This window comes from Ovis aries, chromosome 15 (assembly GCF_016772045.2).
Source record: "Ovis aries strain OAR_USU_Benz2616 breed Rambouillet chromosome 15, ARS-UI_Ramb_v3.0, whole genome shotgun sequence".
Lineage (NCBI taxonomy): Eukaryota > Metazoa > Chordata > Mammalia > Artiodactyla > Bovidae > Ovis > Ovis aries.
This window is the reverse complement of record NC_056068.1, coordinates 49,808,637-49,835,992: the sequence shown is the minus strand read 5'-3', so window position 1 is coordinate 49,835,992 and position 27,356 is coordinate 49,808,637. Positions and strand designations below refer to the sequence as shown.

The 27,356-nt window shown below is 43.1% G+C and overlaps 1 protein-coding gene across 5 annotated transcripts in view; it reads left to right on the top strand.

Annotated features, from left to right (window-relative positions):
* Positions 1-27,356, top strand: part of STIM1 (stromal interaction molecule 1) — a 195,599-nt gene that overhangs the window by 148,607 nt on the left and 19,636 nt on the right. For all 5 annotated transcript variants that reach the window (XM_004016270.5, XM_004016271.5, XM_012095960.4 and 2 more), the window contains exons 4-5: positions 8,341-8,452; positions 11,737-11,852. In XM_004016270.5, coding sequence (XP_004016319.2) covers positions 8,341-8,452; positions 11,737-11,852 — 228 coding nt within the window. The remainder of the gene's footprint in view (positions 1-8,340; positions 8,453-11,736; positions 11,853-27,356) is intronic.

Genomic DNA, 27,356 nt, shown 5'->3' with positions numbered 1-27,356 from the left:
GGAATGGGTTGCCATTTCCTACTCCAGGGGATCTTCCCAACTCAGGGATCAAACCCCTGGCTCTTGTGTCTCCTTCACTGGCAGGTGGATTCTTTACCACTGTGCCACTTGGCCACCCCAAATTTTACTATTAAAAATTTAATTGTTAAAAATTTAATTTTTGATTGTTACTTTATAAGAAAAACACAATTGATTTTATATATTGATCTTATACTCTGCAATCTTGTTAAACTCACTTACTAGTAGGATACCATCAGATTTTCAAATTAGACAGTTGTATCTGCTAGTAAAGAAAGTTTAATTTTTTTCTTTTCCAACCTGGATTGCCCTGGTTAGTATCTCCAGTACTGTGTTGAAGAGAAGCAGTGAGAGCAGACATCTTCATCTTGTTTCTCATATTAAAGGGAAATCATTTAGTCTTTCACCATTAAATATAACATTAAATATAATGCTGTGTCCGACTCTTGGGACCCCATGGACTGTAGCCTGCCAGGCTCTTCTGTCCATGGGATTTTCCAGGCAAGAATACTGGAGTGGGTTGCTGTTTCCTTTTCCAGGGGATCTTCCTGACCCAAGAATTGAACCTGGGTCTCCTGCATTGCAGGCAGATACTTGACCAACTGAGCTACAAAGGAAGCCTTCAAATTAACATTAGCTGTTGTTCTTTGGTTGGTTGGTTGGTTGTTTTTGTTTGTTTTCTATAAAAACCTTTTGTCAGATCAAGAAAGCTACCTTCTATTCCTAGTTTGCTGAGAACTTTGATCAGGAATGGATGTTGGATTTTCTTTTTACATTTTCTTTATTTTACTTTTGGTTGTTCTGGGTCTTGGTTGCTGAATAGGCTTTTCTCTAGTTGTGAGTGGGCCCTACTGTCTAGTTGTGGCTCGTGGGCTTCTCGTTGCGATGGATTCTCTTGTTGAGGAACATGGCTCTAGGGCTCGAGGGCTTCAGTAGTTGTGACACATGGGCTCAGTGGCCGTGGCTCCCACGCTCCCGAGCACAGGCTCAGTGGCCGTGGCTCCCACGCTCCAGAGCACAGGCTCAGTGGCTGTGGCTCCCACGCTCCAGAGCACAGGCTCAGTGGCTGTGGCTCCCACGCTCCAGAGCACAGGCTCAGTGGCCGTGGCTCCCATGCTCCAGAGCACAGGCTCAGTGGCCGTGGCTCCCATGCTCTAGAGCACAGGCCCAGTGGCTGTGGCTCCCACGCTCCAGAGCACAGGCTCAATAGCTGTGGCTCTGAGCACAGGCTCAGTAGCTATGGCGCATGGGCTTAGTTGCCCCACAGCCTGTGAAATCTTCCCGAATCAGGGTTGGAACCCACGTCTCCTACATTGGCAGGCAAATTCTTTACCATTGAGCCACCAAGGAAGTCCTGGATGTTGGATTTTATCTCAGGAGGAAGGTGAGGTGGTCTGGTATTCCCATCTCTTTAAGAATTTCTCACAGTTTGTTGTGATTCACACAGTCAAAGATTTTAGCATAGTCAATGAAGCAGAAAAGTAGATATTTTTCTGGAATTGTCTTACTTTTTCTATGATCCAGTGGATGTTGGCAGTTTGATCTCTGGTTCCTCTGCCTTTTCTAAATCCAACTTGTACATCTGGAAGTTCTTGGTTACCTGCCTTTTTTTATTTCCCCACCAGAATGCCTGAGGGCATTATCTTACATGATTCCATATTTTTTAGAAAAATATATGTATTTGGCTGCTTTGGGTCTTTGTCATGACACACGGGAGTTCGTTGTGCCATGTGAGGTGTTTAGTTGTGGTGCACAGATTCTCTAGTTGTGGCACATGGGGTCAGTAGTTGCGGTGTGCAGGCTTAGTTGTTCTGTGACATGTGGGATCTTACTTCCCTGACCAGGGATGGAACCTGAATGCCTTGCATTCCAAAGCAGACTGTTAACCATTGGACCACCAGGGAAGTCCCTATATGATTCCATTCCCTAAAGATATGATTCCATATTTTAACACACAGCACTGGAGCTGGCCCAGAGCAGGGATGTAGAAGAGAGGAGTCTGCCTTTGTGTGATCTTATGCAAGTTATTTGACTCATTCAACATTCCAAACTTTAGGTTCCTTTAATATTCTGCAGCCATGCTGCTAGTGTTTCTCTAATCTGGTCTCTGCTAGCCAGGTAGCTTTCTTTTGGATGGTGTTCACTAGTATGTTCTCTTGGACTCTGGCAGAGATGATTTTTGCCAGGTAGCCTAGTGGGTCTATCACATGAGTCCTAGGTGAAAGGGCCAGGTTCTTTTTGCGATAATGGTTTAAGGCTTGGTATTGATACCATGTTAGAAAACTGTGGTATCTGCCTCATTCTAGGCTCGGATGGCAAACTGCTAGTGAGAGCCAGAAGGAAACCACTTAGAGAAAAATCACAAGTCTAGGCTACAAACTGTCTTTAGGGAGGGCCCCTTTGGTGAGATTCTGTAGGTGTCTTGGAATGCTGTCTCCTGAGTAGCCAGATAAGAATCTAGGCTTTGTGATGCCTTTTCTGACTCACTCTGGCAGTTACTCCTTCCTCTGTGCTCCCACATCATCCCATACATTGCTCTTATCTAGCACTTGTCACGTATTATATTCATTTAATTTCCTGTATGTCTCCTTCTCTAGAAAAGAGCCCTTGATGATGGAGATCATTCAGACTGATCTCTGTATCTTGTAGCCAACCAGGGATCTATTAGAGTAGAAGCCAGTGAAAGCTTAGTGAATGAATGAATGAATGGTGATAATAATAGCTAATTTTTTTTAGCACTTACTGTATGCTAGGAACTTCTCATATCTTCACTACACTCTTATGATGTAGGAACTCTGATTCTCACCATTTTATAGGTGACAGAATGAGGCTGAAAAAAGTTAAGTAACTTGTCCATGACCTTACATCTAGTCAGTAGCAGATCTCAAATTCAATCCAGATCACTTGGTTCCAGAGTCCAAATCCTTAGCCATGGTGCTAGAAGTGACCAAAAGGTTGACCAAAGACTGACCAAAGGCTAACTGAGTAACTAAGTAAGTGACTAACAGTTGTGTGAAAGAGAGGCAGAGAAGGTACTGGTAACCCTTCTGCCAGACATAGTTCTTCCGGGTTGTGAGTTTGAAACTACAGAGGTGAGTGAGGGCTCTATCTGGAGGCACCACTGGTCCATCAGGAGAAAAAACACTATGATTCAGGAGCCCATTTCTTACTGCTTATTCTTTTCTTTGACAAGAAAAAGGATTGGCCAAGGCCAGAGATCTGTTCTGGAATATCCCTGGAGGTGTTGCTATAGCTCATGTGCTAAGGAGTAATACTTACTCTTCCATCTGCCTGAAATGCCCTTCCCTCAAGCATCTACATGGCTCAAAGACCAGTGGTTTCCAACTGTACAAGACAATCAACTGGGGTCAACAGGAGAATATAATAGTGTGTATTTATATTACATTTATTTTTATCTCATTCTTTAAGTTTTATATATTTTTACAGTATACCTAGTGTCAGAATTGGAGAAGGAAATGGCAACCCACTCCAGTGTTCTTGCCTGGAGAATCCCAGGGATGGGGGAGCCTAGTGGGCTTCCATCTATGGGGTCGCACAGAGTCAGACACAACTGAAGCGACTTAGCAGCAGCAGCAATGTCAGTATATATATCTAATTTATAAATACATATTCATATATGGTAATGTGTGCTTAAATTGTTTTACATGCAGATTATGTCAGTAAAAATGTTGGAGACTACTAAGTTAGTCACCTTGTGCATCTCTTTTATGAAGGACTATGTGTTGCTGAAAACTCCAGGGGTTGGCCTTCTCTGATTCTGTGTAATATTGTTTGTCATTTTGACTGGATATGTAGTCTTTGATGTCTTTAGAAGCCAAATGGACAGACGCTTAAGGGGATGAGAGAATCATGACTTTAGAAGACTGTCTCTTGCTTGCATGTCCTCCTGGGATTTGGTCATGTGAATCACTTGGCATCTCTCTCGGTACTAAGATCTCCTGGCCAAATTCTGTCTCCCCTTACTGATAGCCACAGCTCTCTGTACTTGTGTTGCCTTCTTCCTCACTTTGGGCCAGGGATCTTCCCATTTTCTCTTTTGGAATGAGAAAGGAGAACAAGATTTTTAGCTTTTAGGCACTTGAACCTTAGGAAAAAGGTCCTGACACCCCGCCTTGACTGAGCGGTGGGATATCATGCTGGGACACAGGGCTGCTCTCTGACAAGGACACAGCTCACTCTGGCTTACTTTGTTCAGACTGCAGTGATTCTGAGTGGGCAACACCATACTGCCAAGCCTTACCTAGGTAGGGCATCTGCCAGATAACAGAATAATATGTGGGCGCATAGCCCCCAAAACAACTGCCTTTAGGTTTGTCCTAACATGTTGGAGTCTTTGTCCTTTTCCACAAAGCTTAGCTCTGTAGAGACTGACTATCCTTGTTGGAGGTCTCGTTATAGACCTTCTGCCATGTGTTTAGAGCAGTGGTTCTCAGCTGGGGGCAGTTTTGTACATTTGGCAGTATCTCGAGACAGTTTTGATTGTTATGATTGGCAGCATGCTACTGGCATCTGGTGGGTAGATGCCAGGGTTGTTAAATGTCGTACAGTGCATAGGGCAGCCCCCTACAACAAAGAATTAACCTGTCCAAAAGGTCAGAGCTGCAGAGACTTGAGAAACCCTAGCCTAGAGTGACTCCTGCTTGTCTCCACTGCAGTGTAGGGCACAAGCAGAGGAGTTCCTGCCTGCCAAGGGTCTGTGCTCAGGCCTGTATCAGGGTGTCTTCCCTGTAGACAAAAGACTCTTGTGGCACTGCTGGCTGTGGACCTTTCAAGCAACAAGACATGACGTGGCCTTTCTACTCCATACGTCATGCTGGGTGAGGCCAAGCTCCTTTGACAATACAGGCAGGAATGTGTTCCCTGCACTTTGCAGGTTGACACTTGTCTGTCCACCTTACATCTTGTGCCATTCTGCTAGGTCTTCTTTACCTAATACTCTGGATGATAGCAAGTGATCATGTTTACAGTGTATGTGGAGATATATTCATTTTCAGGAATAAAAGGCCAATCCATTGTACTTTCATCAACATATTTTAATGCCTGTTCTGCCATCCCTCCTTTCCTAAGCCCTATGATTTGCGCATATCTCTTGGAAATTAATCTCTCTCTTCCCTCCAATGTATTCTAGTCTGGAAATTAGAAACTCAACCAGGCAATGACTAAGCGGTCTCCACCTAAGCCTCTAGGACGTTGTTTTCTAGGATGCAGCTGAGTGCACTAAATCTGCCTCATTTCCTCTCGCAGAACCTTTCCTGTGCCTCTGCGAATGGTCTAAGCTACCTCCAAAGTCTCTTGGCTTTAGAACTTTTCTCCTGAGCCCCAGCGGTTTTGGGGGGACATTGAGAGATTAGAGTACTTTTGTCTTCCACTGTTTTGTTCTTTCTAAGTGTCTGCTTTATACCATGTGCTGGGCTCCACTATGGGGGAGGAGAAGGATAAAGGGGCAGGGCCCAGACTTGTAACTTCTCTAGTTTATATAGAGTGGCAGAAGCAACCTAAGATCTGAGGTGTGCCTACCAGAGGAATACCAGTACCATCATTGACTCAGTAGACATGAGTTTGAGCAAACTCTGGGAGACAGTGAAGGACAGGGAAGCCTGGAATGCTGCAGTCCATGTGGTCACAAAGAGTCTGACATGACTGAGTGACTGAACAACAGCAATCAGAGGAAGGCTGATTTTTGGTCACGTGTTTCAGAAGTTAACCTCCACCTGAGCTGTATGTTTGTCTGGGAAGATTGTTGTTGCTGTTTGGTGGCACACATTCAGAACATTTCTGGAATGCCTCATTTAGAATAGTTATTTTTTGAGTAAATTCTTATTAATGCCACTGTATAAAAAGCACTATTTTAGAGACAAAGGGGGTGAGCAAAACAGAAAAGGACATGGTCCCTGCCTTCAATTTCTCCTGACCATTAAGGGGAAATTAGAAAGCCTTCTCATTCAGGACAGTTTTGGGGAAAGATACAGATCTTAAAAGAGGATGGTAATAAATCTCACCATTTCATTCTGTTTCAAAACTTTTTTGGATTCTTGCTGCTCACAGCAGTAGTTTTCAAGCTTGAGGAATGTACAAATTCCTTTTAAGGCAAATCATTTATCTTGGCCTGCAAACCTGGTTTTATTTAATAGCATTCAAATATGTACAAACATAAAATAAAATTTAAGTTTCTATATAAAATTTGTGTACAAATATAAACAAAAAAAAACCACACGCTGATACTTTAAATAAAAGCACATTTCAAATCCAATAAAATGACACATTTTTGCCGAAACCCGACTGCTCCCACCCGAGGCTCTTTAAGTTCAGCATGGCTGTATTACTGGGTGCTGTATGGTGACTCAGTCCTCCCACTATTTTTCTCTATTCAAGTTCCTATGAAACTTTGTTTTATATAATGCATCATGATTTCACTCGACCTTTTCTTGGCTTGAACATATTCCTTGTACATTAAGTCCCCTTCTATTTCTTTAATGTTGATTCTTGACAAAACATGGAGATAAATTTGTTATCTCTGTGGCTAAATACCACCCAACTATTAAAAATATTTTTAAACTATTATTTTTATGGTTTCCATTAAAAAAATCATAGTCTTATAATATTGAGGAAATGATTAGGTACAGTGGTCCACATATGCTAATGATGTGATTTGCCATATTATGAATGATCATTCAGTAATTGTTTCAGTTAGAATTGACTCCTGTTGTGAGAGAAAATCTTTTCAACCTGATATAAGCAAAAGGGGAAATTTATTTTGCTTATAGAACTGAAAAATATATGAATAGGGCTATCTATAGGTATGATTTCATTCAGAGCTTAAGTGATGTCATCTGGATCCATCTCTTGCCTCAGATTTGTATCAAGCTTTCCTGCAGCATCAGGGAGAATATATGTATGTATGTGTGTGTGTATAAATAACCTCCATGTATATTCTTATATAAATTAAAGAATGTTATATACATATGATGTTTATGACATAACGGCCAGGGGAAGTCATGAAGCCAGACTGCTTGAGTTCAGTATTTACCAGTTCCTGGCTGGATAATTTTGGGAAAGTTACATAACCTTTTTGTGCCTCAGTTTCTTCATCTGTAAAATAGGGATAAAATGGTATATATCCTTTACATAGTTGTAAAAAAGATTAGTGAGCTAATATATGTGAAGTGCTTAGCACAGTTCCTGTTATAAAGTAAGTTTATGTAAATGATGGATTCTATTAGTATCATTTTATTATTATTATAAAAATATATAATATAATATGAAGTGAAATGATGTGAAGTTTCTCAGTCATGTCCTACTCTTTGTGACCCCATGGACTATAGCCTTCCAGGCTCCTCTGTCCATGGGATTTTCCAGGCAAGAATGGCGTGGGTTGCCATTTCCTTCTCCAGGGCATCTTCCCAACCCAGGGATTGAACCTGGATCTCCTGCATTGTAGGCAGATGATTTTACTGTCTGAGCCACCAGGGAAGTCATGATAGAGTAATTCAGGATTATTTTATCCCAGATACACCAGGATAGTACAAGAAAAAAACCCATTCCCTATCAGTTTAGTTTAGTTCAGTTGCTCAGTTGTGTCCCGCTTTTTGTGACCCCATTGATTGCACCACGCCAGGCTTCCCTGTCCATCACTAGCTCCCGGAGCTTGCTCAAACTCATGTCCATTGAGTCGATGATGCCATCCAACCATCTCATCCACAGTCGTCCCCTTCTCCTCCAGCCTTCAATCTTTCCCAACATCAGGGTCTTTTCCAGTGAGTCAGTTCTTCACATCAGGTGGCCAAAGTATCGGAGCTTCAGCTTCAGCATCAGTCTTTCCAGTGAATATTCAGGGTGGATTTCCTTTGGGATTGACTGATTTGATCTCCTTACAGTCCAAGGGACTCTGAAGAGTCTTCTCCAACACCACAGTTCAAAAGCATGAATTCTTCGGCACTCAGCTTTCTTAATGGTCCAACTCTCACATCCATGCATGATTACTGGAAAAACTATAGGTTTTACTAGACAGACATTTGTTGTCAAAGTAATGTCTCTGCTTTTTAATATGCTGTCTAGATTGGTCATTGGTCATAGCTTTTCTTCCAAGGAACAAGTGTCTTAATTTCATGGCTGCAGTCACCGTCAGCGGAGATTTTGGAGCCCAAGAAAACAAAAAATACTGTATGTATTCCTTTCATAGTTAGGATTTTATGGGAGAAAACACGTAGATGTGGCAAGTGTTAAGGTTACTGTGACTATGGCAGTAAGTTGCAAGCATTGCTTGCATTCCAGAATCATGGCTTTACTTATCTCTTCCTGCAGTATACAACTGGACCGTGGATGAGGTGGTGCAGTGGCTGATCACGTATGTGGAGCTGCCTCAGTATGAGGAGACCTTCCGGAAGCTGCAGCTCAGTGGCCATGCCATGCCAAGGTCAGGAGGAGAGTGGGTTTTCTCACTTGGGGGGGGGGTAGGGAATGGGCTGGGGTTGGCCTGCCTTCAGGTTGCTCTCATGTGTTAAATGAAGTTTCACTCCTTTCAGGGCAGAATTTGTAGACTTCTTTTCTCACATTTACTGTGTAGTTGCTATAAAGCATAATGGGCACTTCACATCTATTATCTTATTTAATATTTCTATCAATCCTGGGAAGAGTACTAATGGCTGCCATTTATTGAGTACTTAGTACATGCCAGGCACTCTACTCAACACTTTATATACAGTATCATTTAATTCTTACATCAGTCCTGTAAGGTAGATATTATTGTGTCTAGGTGATAAACCTGGCTAAGTAACTTTTCCAAGGTCACATGGCTAGTTAGAGGCAAAACTGTGATTTGAACCTAGATCTAGGTAGACTTCAAAGCCTGTGCTGCTTCTCTTTTCTTCAGCTGGCTCCCCCCAGCAGCTGTTTCTTTCATTGTCCGGGGCCCTGGGGCCCTGAGGCTCCTTTAACGTCCCCTGAATTACCCATATACAGTTTATCTACTCTAAAAAAAGGTACAGAGATGGGGGCCAACTAGCACTGGCCCAAGCCTCCTCTCTGGAATGAATGTTCCAACAACTGCTGTGTCCTAAGTCTGCCTCTCTTACAGATACAGTATGCTAGGACTTGGGGTGGTGTGGGGAGGGGCTAGAGCTGCTTGGACTTCTTGTTATGTCAGCTAGTGCCGTATGTCATCCAGTGATTAATCCATTTACTTATTCATTCAATCAATATTTACTGGGTACCTGTTCTGTGCCAAGCACTTGTGCTGGGTGCTGGAAATAAAGATGGCAACAAGTTGCTCTTCCCCTCAAAGGGCTTACTGTTTGGTAAGTGCTCATTATGTATAATCTGTCATCTTATTATGTAGGTGCATCTGGTTATGAGCTTCAGCAAAGGGAAAAGGGGAAGGTGAAGCTGTTGGAATGTCTACACATTTCAGCCTCCAGTCATAGAGCTACCGGGCAGTGCTGTCCAGGCTATGCTGAGCCGGCTGGGCCCTCTTCTGCTGCCCACAGCCTCTTCTTCACGGCTTCTCCCTCCTCTAGAGAGAGTAATAATCTTAATGTTTGTACATCCCTTTATAGAGTTTCTTTCCTACCTGTTATTTCAGTTGATTCCCACTATTCTGGGAGGAAGGAATTATCCCAACTTTTGGGCAAGCAAACTGAATTTCGAATATTTTATGATTTATCAAAGCCGGTAAGTTGCAGAGCTGGGGATTTAGAACCAGCTGCCTGGTTCTAAATGCCCTGCTTTTTTCACTGCATCTTCCTCTTGCCCCATGTAGTTGAAAATAGGCATCCTGGAAATACTCCGTGTAGTTCTATTTAACAACACTTTACCAAGCATACCCTGTGCCGTGCTCTCTCCTGGGCCCTGAGGACAAAAACACATTAGACCTCACACTGGCCTTGAGGAACTCCATGTTTAGTGGAAGAGACAGACAATTAAACAGATTGAAACAATTAAACCATGAAGCTCCAGGATTTAGATTCTTTCTCATGGAAATAGCAGTGTTACCTTGTGGATCCCTGACCCATTCCATCTTGAAGAACGGCAATGGCTTGGATTAAACTGGAAAACATAGATGAGGAATCAGTTCTCAGGTAGTGAGCTCACTTGGCCATTCCGTGACTAGGATTAGATCTGAGACCAGACCCAGCCAGGCTGGGCACAGGGGTAGAGGCAGCCAAACTGTGGTACCTCAGTGACAGTAGGAAGCGTGGAGCCTTCAGAGCAGGGAGTGTGGGGTAGAGTGGGGGTGTTTTTCTAGTCCTATCGCTAGGCAGCATGGTATAATGGGATGAATCTAGCAGATTTGGGTTGAATCCTGCCTTTGCCACTTACTTGCTGTGTGACTTTGGGCAAATTACTTATCACGAAGTCTCAGTTTTCTTATTTGTAAAGTGGAGCTAATAAAAGAACTGGGTTCCTAAAGTGTGGGGACTAAATGAGGTATTGTATGTAAAGTGTCAGAATAGTATGAGATACACAGCTGCTTAATAAATGTTAGTTCCTTTCTCATTTCTCGTTGCTTAGAAATTCATAGGTTTCTTTGACAAATAGACTGTAGAAAAGGTGATACTTACTTTGATCAGTTAGATGAAGGCCAGTACACTTGTTAGAAGTGCTCTAAAGAGAGCCCCAAGAACTCCCAAGTTTGTAGGAAGCATCGGATTTACTTAAGTTTACAGAAGGAAACTGAGGCCCCAGGGAAGAGATTAAGCAGCTTATGTCAGACAAGTGAATCATTGATGGAGCTGGGGCCAGAAGCTGGATCTCCTGACCATCCCCACCCCTACCCCACCCTCACCCACATCAGGGTATCTCACTGCCTGTTTTATAGATGGGCTTGGTTGCTTCCCAGGACTAGAGAAAGAAGTAACTATGCCTGCATGCCCAGGCAGGAGTGTAAATGACACACTGATGTCAGAAGCTTTTCTTTATCTAGGGAAACAAAGCTATGAATCAGAAAAGAGCACAAACCATAGTATAGTAGATCATCCTCACTTGTGGGACCCAGACCAGTGGTTTTTCAACCTTTCATGTCTTATACTCCTCTCCCCTCTATACCCACTAAATTCGAGCAGAAGAGAAACAAAGTCCAGTTTTTCCTATATCATTTCCTTGTTTATAGGTCCTCTCTTATTAAGTTATTATTAACAGTATGATCGAAGAATATAAAAAGTATAGTAATGTGATTGAGAGTCAATTACTATTACTCAAATACAAGATGACAAGACTAATGCAATGCTCTTTGTCAGCAGATTTATATTTAATGACAGTTAGAATCAGGTAAATTCAGAGGCCCTCAGAATCCCTGGGTCATGTGGCATAACATTTTGACCTGGGCTGGACAGGAGAATGCATTTACAGATGGTGGGAATGTGGAGACAGGTGTTTGGTGGATAATCCCTGGGAGGAGAAGCACAACAGAAAATTTACAGTTGAGTATGGGAATGGTCACAGGTAGTTAATCCTTAGAAAATATGATATTCAGGAGATGATGGACATGGGGAGAAAGGTGAAGAAATTCTTGGTGAATGTTATGTGCTCTCTTTACTGCTTGTTGAGATCCACTGGTGTTGACTCCGTATACTAGAGTGAAGAGGGGAGCAAGCACCAGGAGCTAGAATTCATGGAAGTGTTCCTGGAGGAGGTGGGTAATCCTACCAGGATCCTTCCTGCTTTGCCAGCAGGGAACTGAGCCCTTGCTGTTTGCCCCCACAGGCTTGCTGTAACCAATACCACCATGACAGGGACTGTGTTGAAGATGACAGACCGGAGCCATCGGCAGAAGCTGCAGCTGAAGGCCCTGGACACGGTGCTCTTTGGGCCTCCTCTCTGTGAGTCCTGGGGAGAGGGAAGGCTGCTGATGTGCCATGGACCCCAAGGCTGGGTTGAGGTCCTGGGTCTGCCCCAAAGGGATAAAATGAATGTTCTAGAGAGGTACATCAGAAGGTTAAAGAAGGCATTCTATAAAAGAGGTGGCATGTGACCTCTGCCTTTAAAGATGGGTAGGGCTTTATTCCATGGAGGAGGCAGGAGAGGCCAGTCTAGGCGGAGAAGACAACCTGAGTGAGAATGCAGACACTAAATAGGAATGGTATGCTCAGGGATAACAACCTGAAGCGGGCTGAGTGCCGTCTAGCTGTTCCTGCTGCCGCTGTGGACGTGCAGAGGCCGTGGACTGATTGCTGAACATTTCGTGTCCTTGAACAACCAGACAGGGCTAAGCAGGCTTTCACTGAAGCAACAGAGATACACTTAGACTAGGGCAGGTTGGTCTCTTCAGCCCAGGGTCAGCTGAGGGGATTAGGTGCTTCAGCTCCTGAACATCTGTCAGGTGGGAATGATCAACCTTGCCATCCTTTTTTATCCTAAGTGAGCTCAACACAGAGTAGTAAAATTTCTTAGAAAATTTGCCTTGACCAGAAGGCTCTTCAGGCCTACTCTGTGTCCTTTGGGAGCTGTTGGCACCAGCCTGACCCCAGTGGAGGATGCCAGCAGCAGGATACTTTGAAGCCCAACACCAGTCCAGAGAAGCCGCAGGCAGGCAGGGTCAGTGGCAGTGTGACATTTCCCTGTCTGTGCGTTTGGCTTGACAAATACCCCAGCTGATGTCTCAATAGAGGTGGATAGGTCCATAATTTTTTGGTTTAAAAAAGCTTTAATAGACTTTATTTTTATTTTATTATTTTTTAAGATTTGTTTATTTTAGTTTTTGGCCACACGGCTTGTGGGATCTTAGTTCCCCAACCAGGGATCAAACTCAGACCCACAGTAGTGAAAGCCCGAATCTTAACCACCAAGAAATTCCCTATTTTTATTTTTTAATTTAAAACATTAAAAAAAAATTTTTTTCTCTTTTAGCCATGCTGCATGGTATGTGGGATCCTAGTTCCCTTACCAGGGGTTGAACCCATGCCACTGCAGTGGAAGCAGAGTCTTAACCACTGTACCACTGGGGAAGTCCCTAGACTTTATTTTTTTGAGTAGATTTAGGTTCACATCAAAATTGAGTGGAAGGTACAGAGATTTTCCATATGCTTCTGCCCCCATACATGCACAGCCTTCCCCATTAAAAACATCTTCACCACAGTGGTAGATTTGTAACAACTGCTGAACCTACACCGACACAGCGTTATCACCCTGAGTCCATAGTTTACATTAAGATTCACTCTTGGTGTTGTGCAGTCTGTGGGTTTGGACAAATATATAATGAGTTGTATGCACCTGTGTGGTGTCAGACAGAATGGTTTTTCACTGCCCTAAAGATCCTCTGTGCTCCACCTGTTTATCCTTCTCTCTTCCTCAACCCCTGGCAATCATTTATTTATTTATTTTTTTAACCTCTCCATAGTTTTGTCTTCTTCAGAAGGTCTATACCTTTTGTAAGTGTGAAACAGAGCAACATGGGAGAAGACCATTTTCATCTGCTTTGTTGCCTTTTTTGGTCTTGTTCTATGTGTTTAGTCACTCAGTCATGTCCGACTCTTTGCGACCCCCTGGACTGTAGCCCGCCAGGCCTCTCTATGAGTATTCTCCAGGCAAGAATACTGGAGTGGGTTACCATGCCCTCCTCCAGGGGATCTTCCCAACCCAGGGATCGAACCCAGCTCTCCTGCATTGCAGGTGGATTCTTTACTGTGTAAGCCACCAGGGAAGCCTTTTAGGTCCTAGGACACATTTTTTCTTATCTTTCATTTATAAGTTTTAAATAAATGACACAATGAAGGCTCTAATTGTGAGGCCCACCCTCTGTACTGAGCAATGGCCTTTTATTCATCCACCAACCTTTTTAAAGCACCTACTGTGCACCACTAAATGACAGTCTCTTCTCTCAAGAAGGTCCATCTAAATGAACATTGGCATGTCAACAAATTCAGTAAATGGTCAACAGATACAGTGGTATAACAGTCATGTAAGTCATTCCATAGTTCAGGTGGGAGCGCAAAGTAGGGAGGAGTTTTCAGTTGGAGACCGAGAAGTTTTATGGAGAGAATCACTCTTGAGTTGACTCTTGAAAAATGGGAAGTGGCCTTATTAAACTTTCTTTATTAACAGCCTACCCCCCTCTCTTTGTATACACCAGCAAAAACTATACCAGAAGAATCAAATCCAGCAGTGAAAGCTAGGTTATTTTTTCAGAGGCTCTCCCATGTCACCCTGCAGTTAGGGGGAGGCCTTTGGCAGCCTGAAATCTTCTTTAGTCTTCTGAGATATACTAATAGACTGTTAACACAGCTAGTGCTAATGGTAAAGAACCCACCCGCCAGTGCAGGAGACATAAGATGTAAGAGATGTGGGTTTGATCCCTGGGTCAGGAAGATCCCCTGGAAAAGGAAATGGCAACCCACTCCAGTATTCTTGCCTGGAGAATCCCATGGACAGAGGAGCCTGGCGGGCTACAGTCTATAGGGTTGCAAAGAGTCAGACACGACTGAAGCAATGTAGCATACACATGGTCTGTATCGAAATAGTATTTACCATATCTGAAAGGGTGTGTTAAAAGCAGGTTAAAGTAAGTAAGAATTGCAAATGGAAAAATCACCTTTTTCTCAAGCACACACGGAACCTTCTCCTGGATAGATCATATCCTGGACTGTAAATTTAGCCATGGTAAATTCAAAAAAATTGAAATAATTCCAAGCATCTTTTCTGACCATAATGCAGTAAGATTAGATGTCAGTTACAGGAGAAAAACTATTAAAAATACCAACATATAGAGGCTGAACAACATGTTGCTGAACAACTAACAAATCATAGAAGAAATCAAAATATGCACAGAAATGAGTGAAAATGAAAACACAACAACCACAAACCTATGGGACACTATAAAAGTAGTGCAAAGGGGAAGGTTCATAGCAATACAGGCTTACCTCAAGAAACAAGAAAAAAAGTCAAATAAATAACCTAATTCTACACCTCAAGCAACTAGAAAAGGAAGAAATGAAGAACCCTAGGGTTAGTAGAAGGAAAGAAATCTTAAAAATTAGGGCAGAAATAAATGCAAAAGAAACAAAAGAGACCATAGCAAAAATCAACAAAGCCAAAAGCTGGTTCTTTGAGAAGACAAATAAAATTGACAAACCATTAGCCAGACTCATCAAGAAACAAAGGGAGAAAAATCAAATCAAAAAAATTAGAAATGAAAATGAAGAGATCACAACAGACAACACAGAAATACGAAGGATCATAAGACTGTTATTAGCAACTATATGCCAATATAATGGACAACTTGGAAGAAATGGGCAAATTCTTAGAAAAGTGCAACTTTTTGAAACTGAACCAGGAAGAAATAGGAAATCTTAACAGACCCATCACAAGCAAAGAAATTGAAACTGTAATCAGAAATCTTCCAGCAAACAAAAGCCCAGGACCAGACAGCTTCACAGCTGAGTTCTACCAAAAATTTAGAGAAGACCTAACACCTATCCTACTCAAACTCTTCCAGAAAATTGCAGAGGAAGGTAAACTTCCAAATTCATTCTATGAGGCCACCATCACCCTAATACCAAAACCTGACAAAGATGCCACAAGGAAAGAAAACTACAGGCCAATATCACTGATGAACATAGATGCAAAAATCCTTAACAAAATTCTAGCAAACAGAATCCAGCAACATATTAAAAAGATCATACATCATGACCAAGTGGGCTTTATCCGAGGGATGCAAGGATTCTTCAATATCTGCAAATCAATCAATGTAATACACCACATTAACAAATTGAAAAATAAAAACCATATCGTTATCTCAGTAGATGCAGAGAAAGCCTTTGACAAAATTCAACATCCATTTATGATAAAAACCCTCCAGAAAGCAGGAATAGAAGGAACATACCTCAACATAATAAAGCTATATATGACAAACCCACAGCAAACATTATCCTCATTGGTGAAAAATTGAAAGCATTTCCCTAAAGTCAGGAACAAGACAAGGGTGCCCACTTTCACCACTACTATTCAACATAGTTTTGGAAGTTTTGGCCACAGCAATCAGAGCAGAAAAAGAAATAAAAGGAATACAAATTGGAAAAGAAGAAGTAAAACCCTCACTATTTTTATTTGCAGATGACATGATCCTCTACATAGAAAACCCTGAAGACTCCACCAGAAAATTACTAGAACTAATCAATGAATATAGTAAAGTTGCAGCATATAAAATCAACACACAGAAATTCCTTGCATTCCTATACACTAACAATGAGAAAGCAGAAAGAGAAATTAAGGAAAAAATTCCATTCACCATTGCAACAAAAAGAATAAAATACTTAGGAAGATATCTACCTAAGGAAACAAAAGACCTATATATAGAAAACTATAAAACATTGGTGAAGAAATCAAAGGGGACACAAATAGATGGAGAACTATACCATGTTCATGGATTGGAAGAATCAGTATAGTGAAAATGAGTATACTGCCCAAAGCAATCTATAGATTAAATGCAATCCCTATCAAGCTACCAACGGTATTTTTCAGAGAACTAGAACAAATAATTTCACAATTTGTATGGAAATACAAAAAACCTCAAATAGCCAAAGCAGTCTTGAGAAAGAAGAATGGAACTGGAGGAATCAACCTGCCTGACTTCAGGCTCTACTACAAGGCCACAGTCATCAAGACAGTATGGTACTGGCACAAAGACAGAAATATAGATCAATGGAACAAAAGAGAAAGCCCAGAGATAAATCCATGCACCTATGGACACCTTATCTTTGATAAAGGAGACAAGGATATACAATGGAGAAAAGACAATCTCTTTAACAAGTGGTGCCGGGAAAACTGGTCAATCACTTGTAAAAGAATAAAACTAGAACACTTTCTAACACCATACACAAAAATAAACTCAAAATGGATTAAAGATCTAAATGTAAGACCAGAAACTATAAAACTCCTAGAGGAGAACATAGGCAAAACACTCTCTGACATAAATCACAGCAGGATCCTCATGACCCATCTCCCAGAATATTGGAAATAAAAGCAAAAATAAACAAATGGGACCTAATTAAAATTAAAAGCTTCTGCACAACAAAGGAAATTATAAGCAAGGTGAAAAGGCAGCCTTCAGCATGGGAGAAAATAATAGCAAATGAAGCAACCCATAAAATAATTAATCTCAAAAATGTACAAGCAACTCCTGCAGCTCAATTCCAGAAAAATAAACAACCCAATCAAAAAGTGGGCCAAAGAACTAAACAGACATTTCTCCAAAGAAGATGCAGATGGCTAACAAACACCTGAAAAGATGCTCAACATCACTCATTATCAGAGAAATGCAGATCAAAATCACAATGAGGTACCATTTCGTGCCAGTCAGAATGGCTGCTATCCAAAAGTCTACAAGCAATAAATGCTGGAGAGGGTGTGGAGAAAAGGGAACCCTCTTACACTGTTGGTGGTAATGCAAACTAGTTCAGCCACTATGGAGAACAGTGTGGAGATTCCTTAAAAAAATGGAAATAGAACTGCCATATGACCCAGCAATCCCACTTCTGGGCATATACAGTCAGGAAACCAGAATTGAAAGAGATACATGTACCCCAGTGTTTATCACAGCACTGTTTATAATAGCCAGGACAGGGAAGCAACCTAGATGCCCATCAGCAGACAAATGGATAAGAAAGCTGTGGTACATATACACAATGGAATATTACTCAGCCATTAAAAAGAATACATTTGAATCAGTTCTAATGAGGTGGATGAAACTGAAGCCTATTATATAGAGTGAAGTAAGCCAGAAAGAAAAACACCAATACAATATACTAAAGCATATATATGGAATTTAGAAAGATGGTAACAATAACCCTGTATGTGAGATAGCAAAAGAGACACAGATGTACAGAACAGTCTTTTGGACTCTGTGGGAGAGGGCAATGGTGGGATGATTTGGGAGAATGGCATTGAAACATGTATAATATCATATATGAAATGAATCACCAGTCCAGGTTTGATGCATGATACAGGGTGCACTGAGATAACCCAGAGGGATGGTATGGGGAGGGAAGAGGGAGGGGGTTTCCGGATGGGGAACACATGTAAACCCATGGCGGATTCATGTCAGTGTATGGCAAAACCAGTACAATATTGTAAAGTAATTATCCTCCGATTAAAATAAATAAATAAATAAAAAGAAAAATCAGCTAGGTCTAGAGAGCATGAGAATCAGAATCCTGGGTATATGGTACTGGGTCCTGGAGGTCAGAGCCAGCAAGGGGAGCCCCAGTAAATTGGGTTAGGCTGATACCAGGACAGAAGTATCTTCTCCTAGACTCATTTCATTTAGCCTCTAGGTTGCCTGTAACCTAATCTAAAGGAGGTCAGAGGTCAGCAGAAAACTTTCTGAGGTAGGCAGAGCAGAGGTGCTATAGTTAAGAAGATACTTCACATCCACTAGGATAGCTACAATAAAAGTGAAAACAGAGGAAAGAACAGAAAGTAAGTGTTGACAGGGATGTGGAGAAATTAGAACACTTGTACATTTCTAGTGATAAGGAGAAAGGTTCAGCTACTTTAGAACATAGTCTTACTGTTCCTCAAAAAGTTAAACATAGTTACCATATAACTCAGCGATTCCATACCTGGGAATGTACCCAAAAATTGAAAACAGGTACTGAAACAAGTACATGTACATAGCAGCTTTATTCACAATAGCTGAGGTGGAAGCAACCCATATATACATTGATGGATGAATGGATAAATAGTTGTAGTATATAAACACAATGAAATGTAACTCAATCATAAAAGGAAGTGAAGTTCTGATTACATGCTACAAGAACATGTATTGTTTGATTCCATTTATATGCAATATTCAGAATAGATAAATCCATAGGGATCAAATTAAGATTGGTGGCTGGCAGGGGCTAGAGTGAGTGGGAAATGGGAAGTGGCTGGTAATGGGTATGGGATTTCTTTTGGGATAATGATGAAGGTTCTAAAATTAATTGTGCTGATGGTTGCACAGTCTTGTGAATACACTAAAATCACTGAATTGTTTAAAAGAATGAATTTTAGAGTATGTGGATTATATCTCCCATCATCACCATCATCATTATTTCAACTTGATTTTTTATAACCTTTAGACTTCCATTTAGAGAACTTCTTATAAACCTAGGGAAGCACCTTGGTCTCTTTTCAAAATTGCCCCTCACTGTATGACTTTTGTGTAGATTGTTTTTCTCAGTATATATTTGCTGATTTGTATCATGAAACAACTGAACTGAAGGATCCTTATGACTTCTTTCAGCTATGACATTCCATGATTTGGGGGAGAAACCCTTTGGTTGATAAGGATTCTGTGTAAAAGATAGGAGGCCTGTTCTTTCCCCTTACTACCTGTATCCTGTACTTTTAGGACTTCTGTGTTCAGCCCTTGTCTTACATGTGACCTTTGGCAGTTCACTTCTCCTGCTTAGATTTGGCTTCCCTCGTCTGTGGAATGGTCTTGGTCATTTAGGCTCTTACTGGCTCTCTCATTCAAGAACTCAGAATTGGTGTCCTCCTGGGAGCTAAGATGAATCCAGCAGCTGTCCTGATGGCAGAGATTGTTTTTTATACTTTCCTGCTAATACTTCTTAAAGAAAAATTTAGAAAATTGTCAGCTGGAACCTAAGGAAGATACTAGGAAGCTCTTTGCCAGGAGACTTCTGCAAGAGTGGGCCGCCCCTGGTGGGTGCCTGCAGAGAATCCCTTGACCTGTGTCCCCTAGGTTCTGTTTTCCCATTTGCACGTGGACTAAAACCCTTAGTCAGTGCTCTTCCCTGTCCAGCACCCATGCAGGATTTAGAGTGATGGCCTGTGCTAGCTTGGACCTGGGTTCTGCATCCAGGGTGAGCTGGTTAAGGCTGTGATCTCAGGCCTCCCCCTTGGCTTGCAGTGAACACCCCCTGAGCACCTGGGCTGGCTTCAGTTGCCAGCTGTGGCTACCTTGCCCAGTATTAATGAAATCCCACCGCCGGCCTGAGGCTTGAGAAATTGCAAATCACAATTTTGTTTACAGTAGTAGCTGGAGGGTCTGCTGAGTGAGTGGATCCATCTGCCCACAGCAGCCTCAGAGCTTGGGAAGAGGGAAGGAGGATCAGACTGGCTCAGCCTGGAGTCCTGACCAGGAAGACAGCTCGGCCCTCCCTGCCTGGGCCACAGAGCAGCGCAGGTGTTTCCCGTCTTTTCCGCCAGCAGAGCTGGCTCTAGGCTGGCCCAGCTGGGGCTCTCCTGACAGTGCCGGTGGCCAGGTGTCAGGTGTGCTCTGAGACACAGAGGCCCAAAGACAGTGCTCAGTTTGGGGTCTCAGCTGATCTCTCATTATGGCAGCAAATGATTCACTGAGGCTCAAATGAGGCGAGTTTTAAACAGCAGAGCCATGACTCAAACCTAGGTTTTTAGCTTATATTTCAGCTCTCTTTTCTACTGTATTATCTCACCCTCCACTTCTGTTAGAGGAGACAAGATGTAAGAGTCCCAGCTCTGAAATCAAACAGACTGGCTCTATCACTCAGTCACTTGGTGACCTTGGGCACATTCCTAAGGTTCTCTGTGTCCCAGTTTCCCCTAAGGGGTAGCTGCTGTTGTTAGTGTGTATCACTGTCTTGGGCTCAGGGCTGGGTGCCCTTTGTGCTGTTAGGAGTACTGAGAAAGGTGCAGAAAGAGGCCTGCACAGTAATCATGGGGGTTGGGGGGACTTGTGAAGAGGAAAAGACAAAGACTGCACCTTGTTTTCCTTCCACAGTGGCTCAGGTAATAGGAGAAGGCCCCAGTGAGCGGGAGGGGCTGCCTGTCTGGGACAGCTTGCTCTGTTCTTACGCGCTTTCTCCTTTTTGTTATGTTCCTTCTCTAGGATGCCTTTCCAGCCTCTTCCTGGGCATGCTCAACCCTTCCCTCTTACTGTCCACTTTCCTCTGGGGATCCACAGCCCTTTGTACCTGCTTTTTTGTTTGTTATTTCAGATTTCCCTCTCTTTTATCGAAGGTATAGTTGATTATACTAGTACAATATTGTGTTAGTTTCAGGAGCACAGAAAAGTAATTATATCTGCTTTCTGTATAACAGTCTGTTTCCCTGTCTGTTACTCTTTAAACTGGAAGCTCCTTGAGGGTAGACACAGCTTTGTTCATCTGTCATTGCCACTCAGCTTAAGGCCCAGCAAGGAAGAGGTGGAAGTTACACAGAAGGAGGCTGGGCCTCTCCAGAGCTACAGGCTTGGGGGAGGTAGGGGAAGAGTCTGGCTCAGCTTAGCTGTGGGGAGAACTGCTCCCCGTGTAGTATCTGTGCACCGGTGGGGCAGCTAAGGCATTTTTTGGGGGGCTACAATCAGAAGAAAAGAGGGCCCAGAAATAGTTCTTACAGGTTAAACAGACACCTCAGCATAGAAGGCTATGTAAATGACAAAAGAAATTCCTAGCACCTACTGTGGCAGTGAGGGGTGAGTATCTGTATCTGTCAGGCACAGGGGACTGTGGGCAGTAGAGAAGCAGATAGAATACGTGGGGAGAGGGGATTCCAGAACGTGATAATCACTGGAGCCTCACGTTCTCACCCTGAAAACTGGCACCCTGAGAATTCTGTCACTCTGCGCTCTGTGCACATGTCAGCATCTCATTTGTTTACACCCTCCTTCCTTGCCTCAAGCCTGACTGTGTTAACAGTTGACCTCATTTTGCTAAAATCTATTTGTAGCATTCAGGCTGGGAATTTTGCCACCTTCTGGCTCCCCAGGCCCGAACCATCTTCCCTGGGTTAGTTGTGTTCATCTCGCCGGCCATGCCCGCTGTCATGAAACCTCTGTAGTTTTTCCGTGGCTGAGTTCACTGGTGACAGGTGGATTCTGAGAGCTGAGTTCCCGTAGAGGCTGTGAGGACAGCTCGCCAGACATTTCTTCCTTTCTTTAACTTATTTTAATTGGGGATAATTACTTTACAATATTGTGATTTTTTTGCCATACATCAACATGAATCAGCCATAGGCATACAAGTGTCCCCTCCTCCTGAACCCCCATCCCTCCAGGTTGTCACAGAGCACCAGCTCTGGGTTCTCTGCATCAAACATCAAATTCCCACTTTGCCAGACTCTTGTTCCCAGGAGCTGGTATTTGCCTTCTGTATGCACTTTATATTGTTCCTACCCTTTCCTGCTAGAACCTTCCTTTCTTCTTCCTTTTTGCCTCCTTTCCGCCTTTGCTAAGTGCCTGCTTTGGTCAGGCTCTATGCTAAGTGTGAGGCTACAGAGATAAATAAGTCTTGTGCCCTGGTCCTGAGGAACCCACAGTGACTGATATGAAAGCTGAAAAGCACACAGGGCAATCTTTGAGAAAATACATGTTTTTAGCTGTCCAGTGAGTGGGTTGGTCAGAGAATCCTAGTCCAGAGGAGAAGGAATGGGCAGGTCTCTGTAAACTATGGTGGGCTGGGAAGGTGGTAGAAATCGAAGAATGGGACTCAGGTTATGATAGAAAGAAGAACATCATGAATAAGGCACAAACTAGATTCTTAGTTTCCCTATTTCTCCTTCTTTTTTCCTGACACAGTAGCTTATAGATTTTTGTATTAGGGTTCTCCAGAGAAACAGAACCAATAGTATATATATATAGATATAGATATGAGGAGGTTTGTTATGAAAATTGATTCACGCTATCTTGGAGGCCAAGAAGTCCCACAGTCTTCCATATATAAGCTGGAACCCAGGAAAGGTGGGGTTGTAGTTCAGTCTGAGTCTGCAGGCTGAGGACCAGGGGAGCTGATGGTGTGTGAATCCCTGTGAGTCTGAAGACCAAGAGCCAGGAGTGCTGATGTGGGTGGGCAGAGGAAAATGGATGTGTAAACTCAAGCTGGAGAGCATATTTGCCCTTCCTCTGCCTTTTGGGTCTGTTCAGACCCTTAGTGCCATGTGGACAATTGGTTGATGCCCAGCCTCATTAATGAAGATTACCTTCTTAACTCAGTCTACTGATTCGAATATTAATCTCATATGAAGACAACTCCACAGACACACCCAGAAATAATTCTTTATCATCTATCCAGATACCCCTTAGCCCAGTCAAGGTGACACATAGAGTTAACCATTAGGGATTCCCTTAGATATCAAAATTCTCCAAGCCAAGCTTCAATAGTATGTGAACTGTGAACTTCCAGATGTTCAAGCTGGATTTAGAAAAGGCACAGGAATCAGAGATCAAATTGCCACCATTCACTGGATCATCAAAAAAGCAAGAGAGTTCCAGAAAAGTATCTACTTTTGCTTTATTGACTATGCCAAAGCCTTTGACTGTGTGGACTACAACAAACTGTGGAAAATTCTGAAAGAGATGGGAATACCAGACCACCTGACCAGCCTCTTGAGAAATCTGTATGCAGGTCAGGAAGCAACAGTTAGAACTGGACATGGAACAACAGACTGGTTCCAAATTGGGAAAGGAGTACGTCAAGGCTTATTTAACTTCTATGCAGAGTACATCATGAGAAGCGCTGGGCTGGAAGAAGCACAAGCTGGAATCAAAATTGCCGGGAGAAATATCAATAACCTCAGATATGCAGATGACACCACCCTTATGGCAGAAAGTAAAGGAGAGCTAAAGAGTCTCTTGATGAAAGTGAAAGAGGAGAGTGAAAAAGTTGGCTTAAAACTCAACTTTCATAAAACTAAGATCATGGCATCTGGTCCCATCACTTCATGGCAAATAGATGGGGAAACAGTGAAATCAGTGGGAGACTTCATTTTGGGGGGCTTCAAAGTCACTGCAGATGGTGACTACAGCCATGAAATTAAAAGATGCTTGCTCCTTGGAAGAAAAGTTATGTCCAACCTAGACAGCATATTAAAAAACAGACATTACTTTGCCAACAAAGGTCCATCTAGTCAAAACTATGGTTTTTCCAGTAGTCATATATGGATGTGAGAGCTGGACTATAAAAAAAGCTGAGCACCAAAGAAATGATGCTTTTGATCTGTGGTGTTGGAGAAGACTCTTGAGAGTCCCTTGGACTGCAAGGAGATCCAACCAGTCTGTTCTAAAGGAAATCAACCCTGAATATTCATTGGAAGGACTGATGCTGACGCTCCAATACTTTGGCCACCTGATGTGAAGAACTGACTCATTTGAAAAGACCCTGATGTTGGGAAATATTTAAGGCAGGAGGAGAAGGGGATGAAAGAGGATGAGATGGTTGGATGACATCACTGACTCAATGGACATGAGTTTGAGTAAACTCTGGGAGTTGGCGATGGACAGGGAGGCCTGGCGTGCTGCAGTCCATGGGGTCACAAAGAGTCGGACACGACTGAGTGGCTTAACTGAACTGAACTAGAACTGTGGACCCCACTGAAAGGAACTGACAATTCTCACATCTATTTCTCTGAACACCTCAAAGTACTTTCATTTACAACTAGGCATTTAATCTTTTAGCAATTCTGTGATAATGCATTTTACAGCTGAGGAAGCTGAGACTGAGATGGGGGAAGTGAATTTCACAACAAATTAGGGCAGAGGTAAGGACAGAACTCAAACTTCCTAATACTTCATGCAAGATGCTTCCTTTGTTGAAATAAGAGTTTCTCTACACGAGGCCCTATTTTTAACCTCAAAGGCCTGGCCGTTCAGCTTTTGGATCTTCACTCTCTGATGGCAGTGCCACAGTCAGCTCCCAGCAGGTTGAGGGTTGAAACTTAGGCTGTGGAATTCCTATAGCTGCACCAGGGCTAGATAAGGGGATATAGGTGTACCCTGGTGAGACATGTTTGCGTGTAATAAAGCAGAAACAATGCCTACTGCATGAGTATGAGAAAGTGGGGTGTAGTGGAAAGACCATGCAGTCAAACAAATCTGGATTTGAATTCCCGCTCTGTCACTTTTCATGGACTCTGACAAGTCAGTGCCTCTATGGAACCTCACTTTTCTGGTCTTCAACATGGGAATACTCTACTGTATAGATTAGTTGTGAGAATTTGAAATGTTAATGTAAATATCTGATATACTTTATGTTTTCTCTATTTCCCTGTTTTTCAAAAAAAAGTCCTTCTTATGTGGATTAAAGAGAGGGAGATGTCACACTTAAGGCTTTTCAGTGAAGATTCAACCCCACAAATATTTATTGAGTGGCTTCTGTGTGCTGGTCAGTGCTGTGTTTGGTGCTGGCCTACAGAGAAATGATGATCGGTAGTGGCCGCAGAGTAAATCAACCAGATTAGACCCATTTTCTTCCCACCAAGCTTGGTAGCCCACAGGCTGTTGACAGGCAGCATGTCTGAGTTTCAGCTATGCATCTGACAAGGTAGAAGGATATAGGGGATAAATGCTTATGTATTTAAGTGGAGTCAAAACTCACTGAAGAGATCGAGAGGGTACTGATAGGTGGAACAATATTAACTTAGAAGAGGGGGTGATGGATAGATCCTGTCCTTGTCCCTGGTAATTCAATATTTTTATTCATGAGCTGGATGAGAATATGAAGCTGAAAAAAATAGGATCTTGTTTCAAATTAATCTGGACAAGGTAGAATAAGGAACTGAGTAGAAATGATTGGCTCCTGATCTGTATGCCCAACTCAAGGGCTTTGAGGTATTGGAGGCAATAGGAGGAGGGAGCTAGTCACATGAAAAATTGTTGGAACGTAGCATCTTTGACTTTGGATAGGAATGTTGGGGATGTTGGAGGTGAGAAACCCTGGGAATCCAAGATGAAAAGTCCTTAATAAACTGAGGAGACAAAGAGTACCCTAGCCTGTGGTGGAGGCTGGATAGGAGGTATGTGTGTTCCAGAAAGTAAGGCAACTCACTGTACTGCAGAGATATTGCTTCTTGTGATCTAAGGACAGGGGAGTGGGGATGTGAGCATGGCTGCAAGTGTAGACCTTCCAGGAAGCTGGAGGGTGGCTGTCCTTGGAGGGCCCTTAGTTGCTCTGTGAAGGTGTTAGTCGCTCAGTCAAGTCCAACTCTTTACGACCTCTTGGACTGTAGTTTACCAGTCTCCTCTGTCCATGGGGTTCTCCAGGCAAGAATCCTGGAGTGGGTTGTCATTCCCTTCTGCAGGGGAGCTTCTTGACCCAGGGATCAAACCTGGCCTCCTGCATTGCAGGCAGCTTCTTTACCAGCTGAGCCACCAGGGCAGCGACCAGTTCCTCTGTACAGTCTGGCATAGACATGTGAAGGACATGGCTACACCCTGGACCCAGTAACTCCCCTCCCATGGATGGAAATAGCATGTGCTAATCTGTCCTTGATTTCACACCATCCCCATGTCCTATTGCTCAGCCTTTCAATGAGGAGCTATGAATATAACCCTTTTTGTCAAAGTGGGCGTCAGCTTCATGAGGTGGAATTTCAGCTACATGTGTCTTTTCCTGCTGTCTGTCTAGACCCTGCCCCAACTTTGTGGCTCCACTGGGTCCTTTTGGGTCCCCCTCAGCCCCTTACTGGGCAGTGAGATCCTGTCAGTGCCCCCGCCCCTTCCCCAACACCAGGTGAGCCAGTGTGCACAGGAGGTCATTACCTCTTCCCCCTTGTCTGGGGCTTTTCTAAGCCGTTGCTGCTCTATTTCTAGTGGAGTACAGTGCAGGCAGGGCATACAATAGCAGCCTCTTTCCCTCCTGGTATCTCTTTCAGTCTTCTGTGCTGTGGCCCAGTCTCCGGCTCCAGGACTGCCCCTCTGCTGGTCAGCTCAGTTCTTGGGACACGACATTTGTTCTTATCTTCTGATGTTATTCCTTGTTTAGCTTTTCAGTGTTGCTCTCTCCAGAGCAAAGCATTGCTTTGAACCCCAGCTGGTGGACAGGGCCCTGGCACTTCACCAATAGCCGCCAGGTATTCTCTGGAGGTAGACCTGGCCCTCTGTTCCGGGACATCCTGATGCTGCTCCTGTTCTACCTGGTCTCTGGGTGAACCACAGCCTAGATAGAAATGCTCTCTGTAGATGAGACTTGCAGACCTCTATATGATCTAGTCTTTGTACCTTGCACCTAGAATAGCCTCATGGTCTGGGAGACCCAGCTCCTGCAGTAACCTCAGCCCCACAGCCAATCCTCAGGCTCTAGTGACTTTGCTTGTATCCTTACCAGCCATCCCTCTCCTGCCTACTGTAGTTTCCTAGTGTTTCTTACCCTGTAGGGTAAAAGCCACTGCATCTGGGCACATGGGCTCACGGCAGCCCAGAATGGCTGGGATGTCCTGAGAAGGCACTAGTCCTCTTCACTGCACATTAGGGAAGTGTGATCCAGTGAGCTTCCTATATTGCTCTAAGGCCTCTCATCCTTTCCAAACTAGGCCTTGACCTAGCAGAGAAATAAGCAGAGTGTGGCGAGTGTGTGTCTAAGAAGAGAGACCAATTCCTCCTGAGTGGGAAGGCTTTGTGGAGGAGGGGACACACA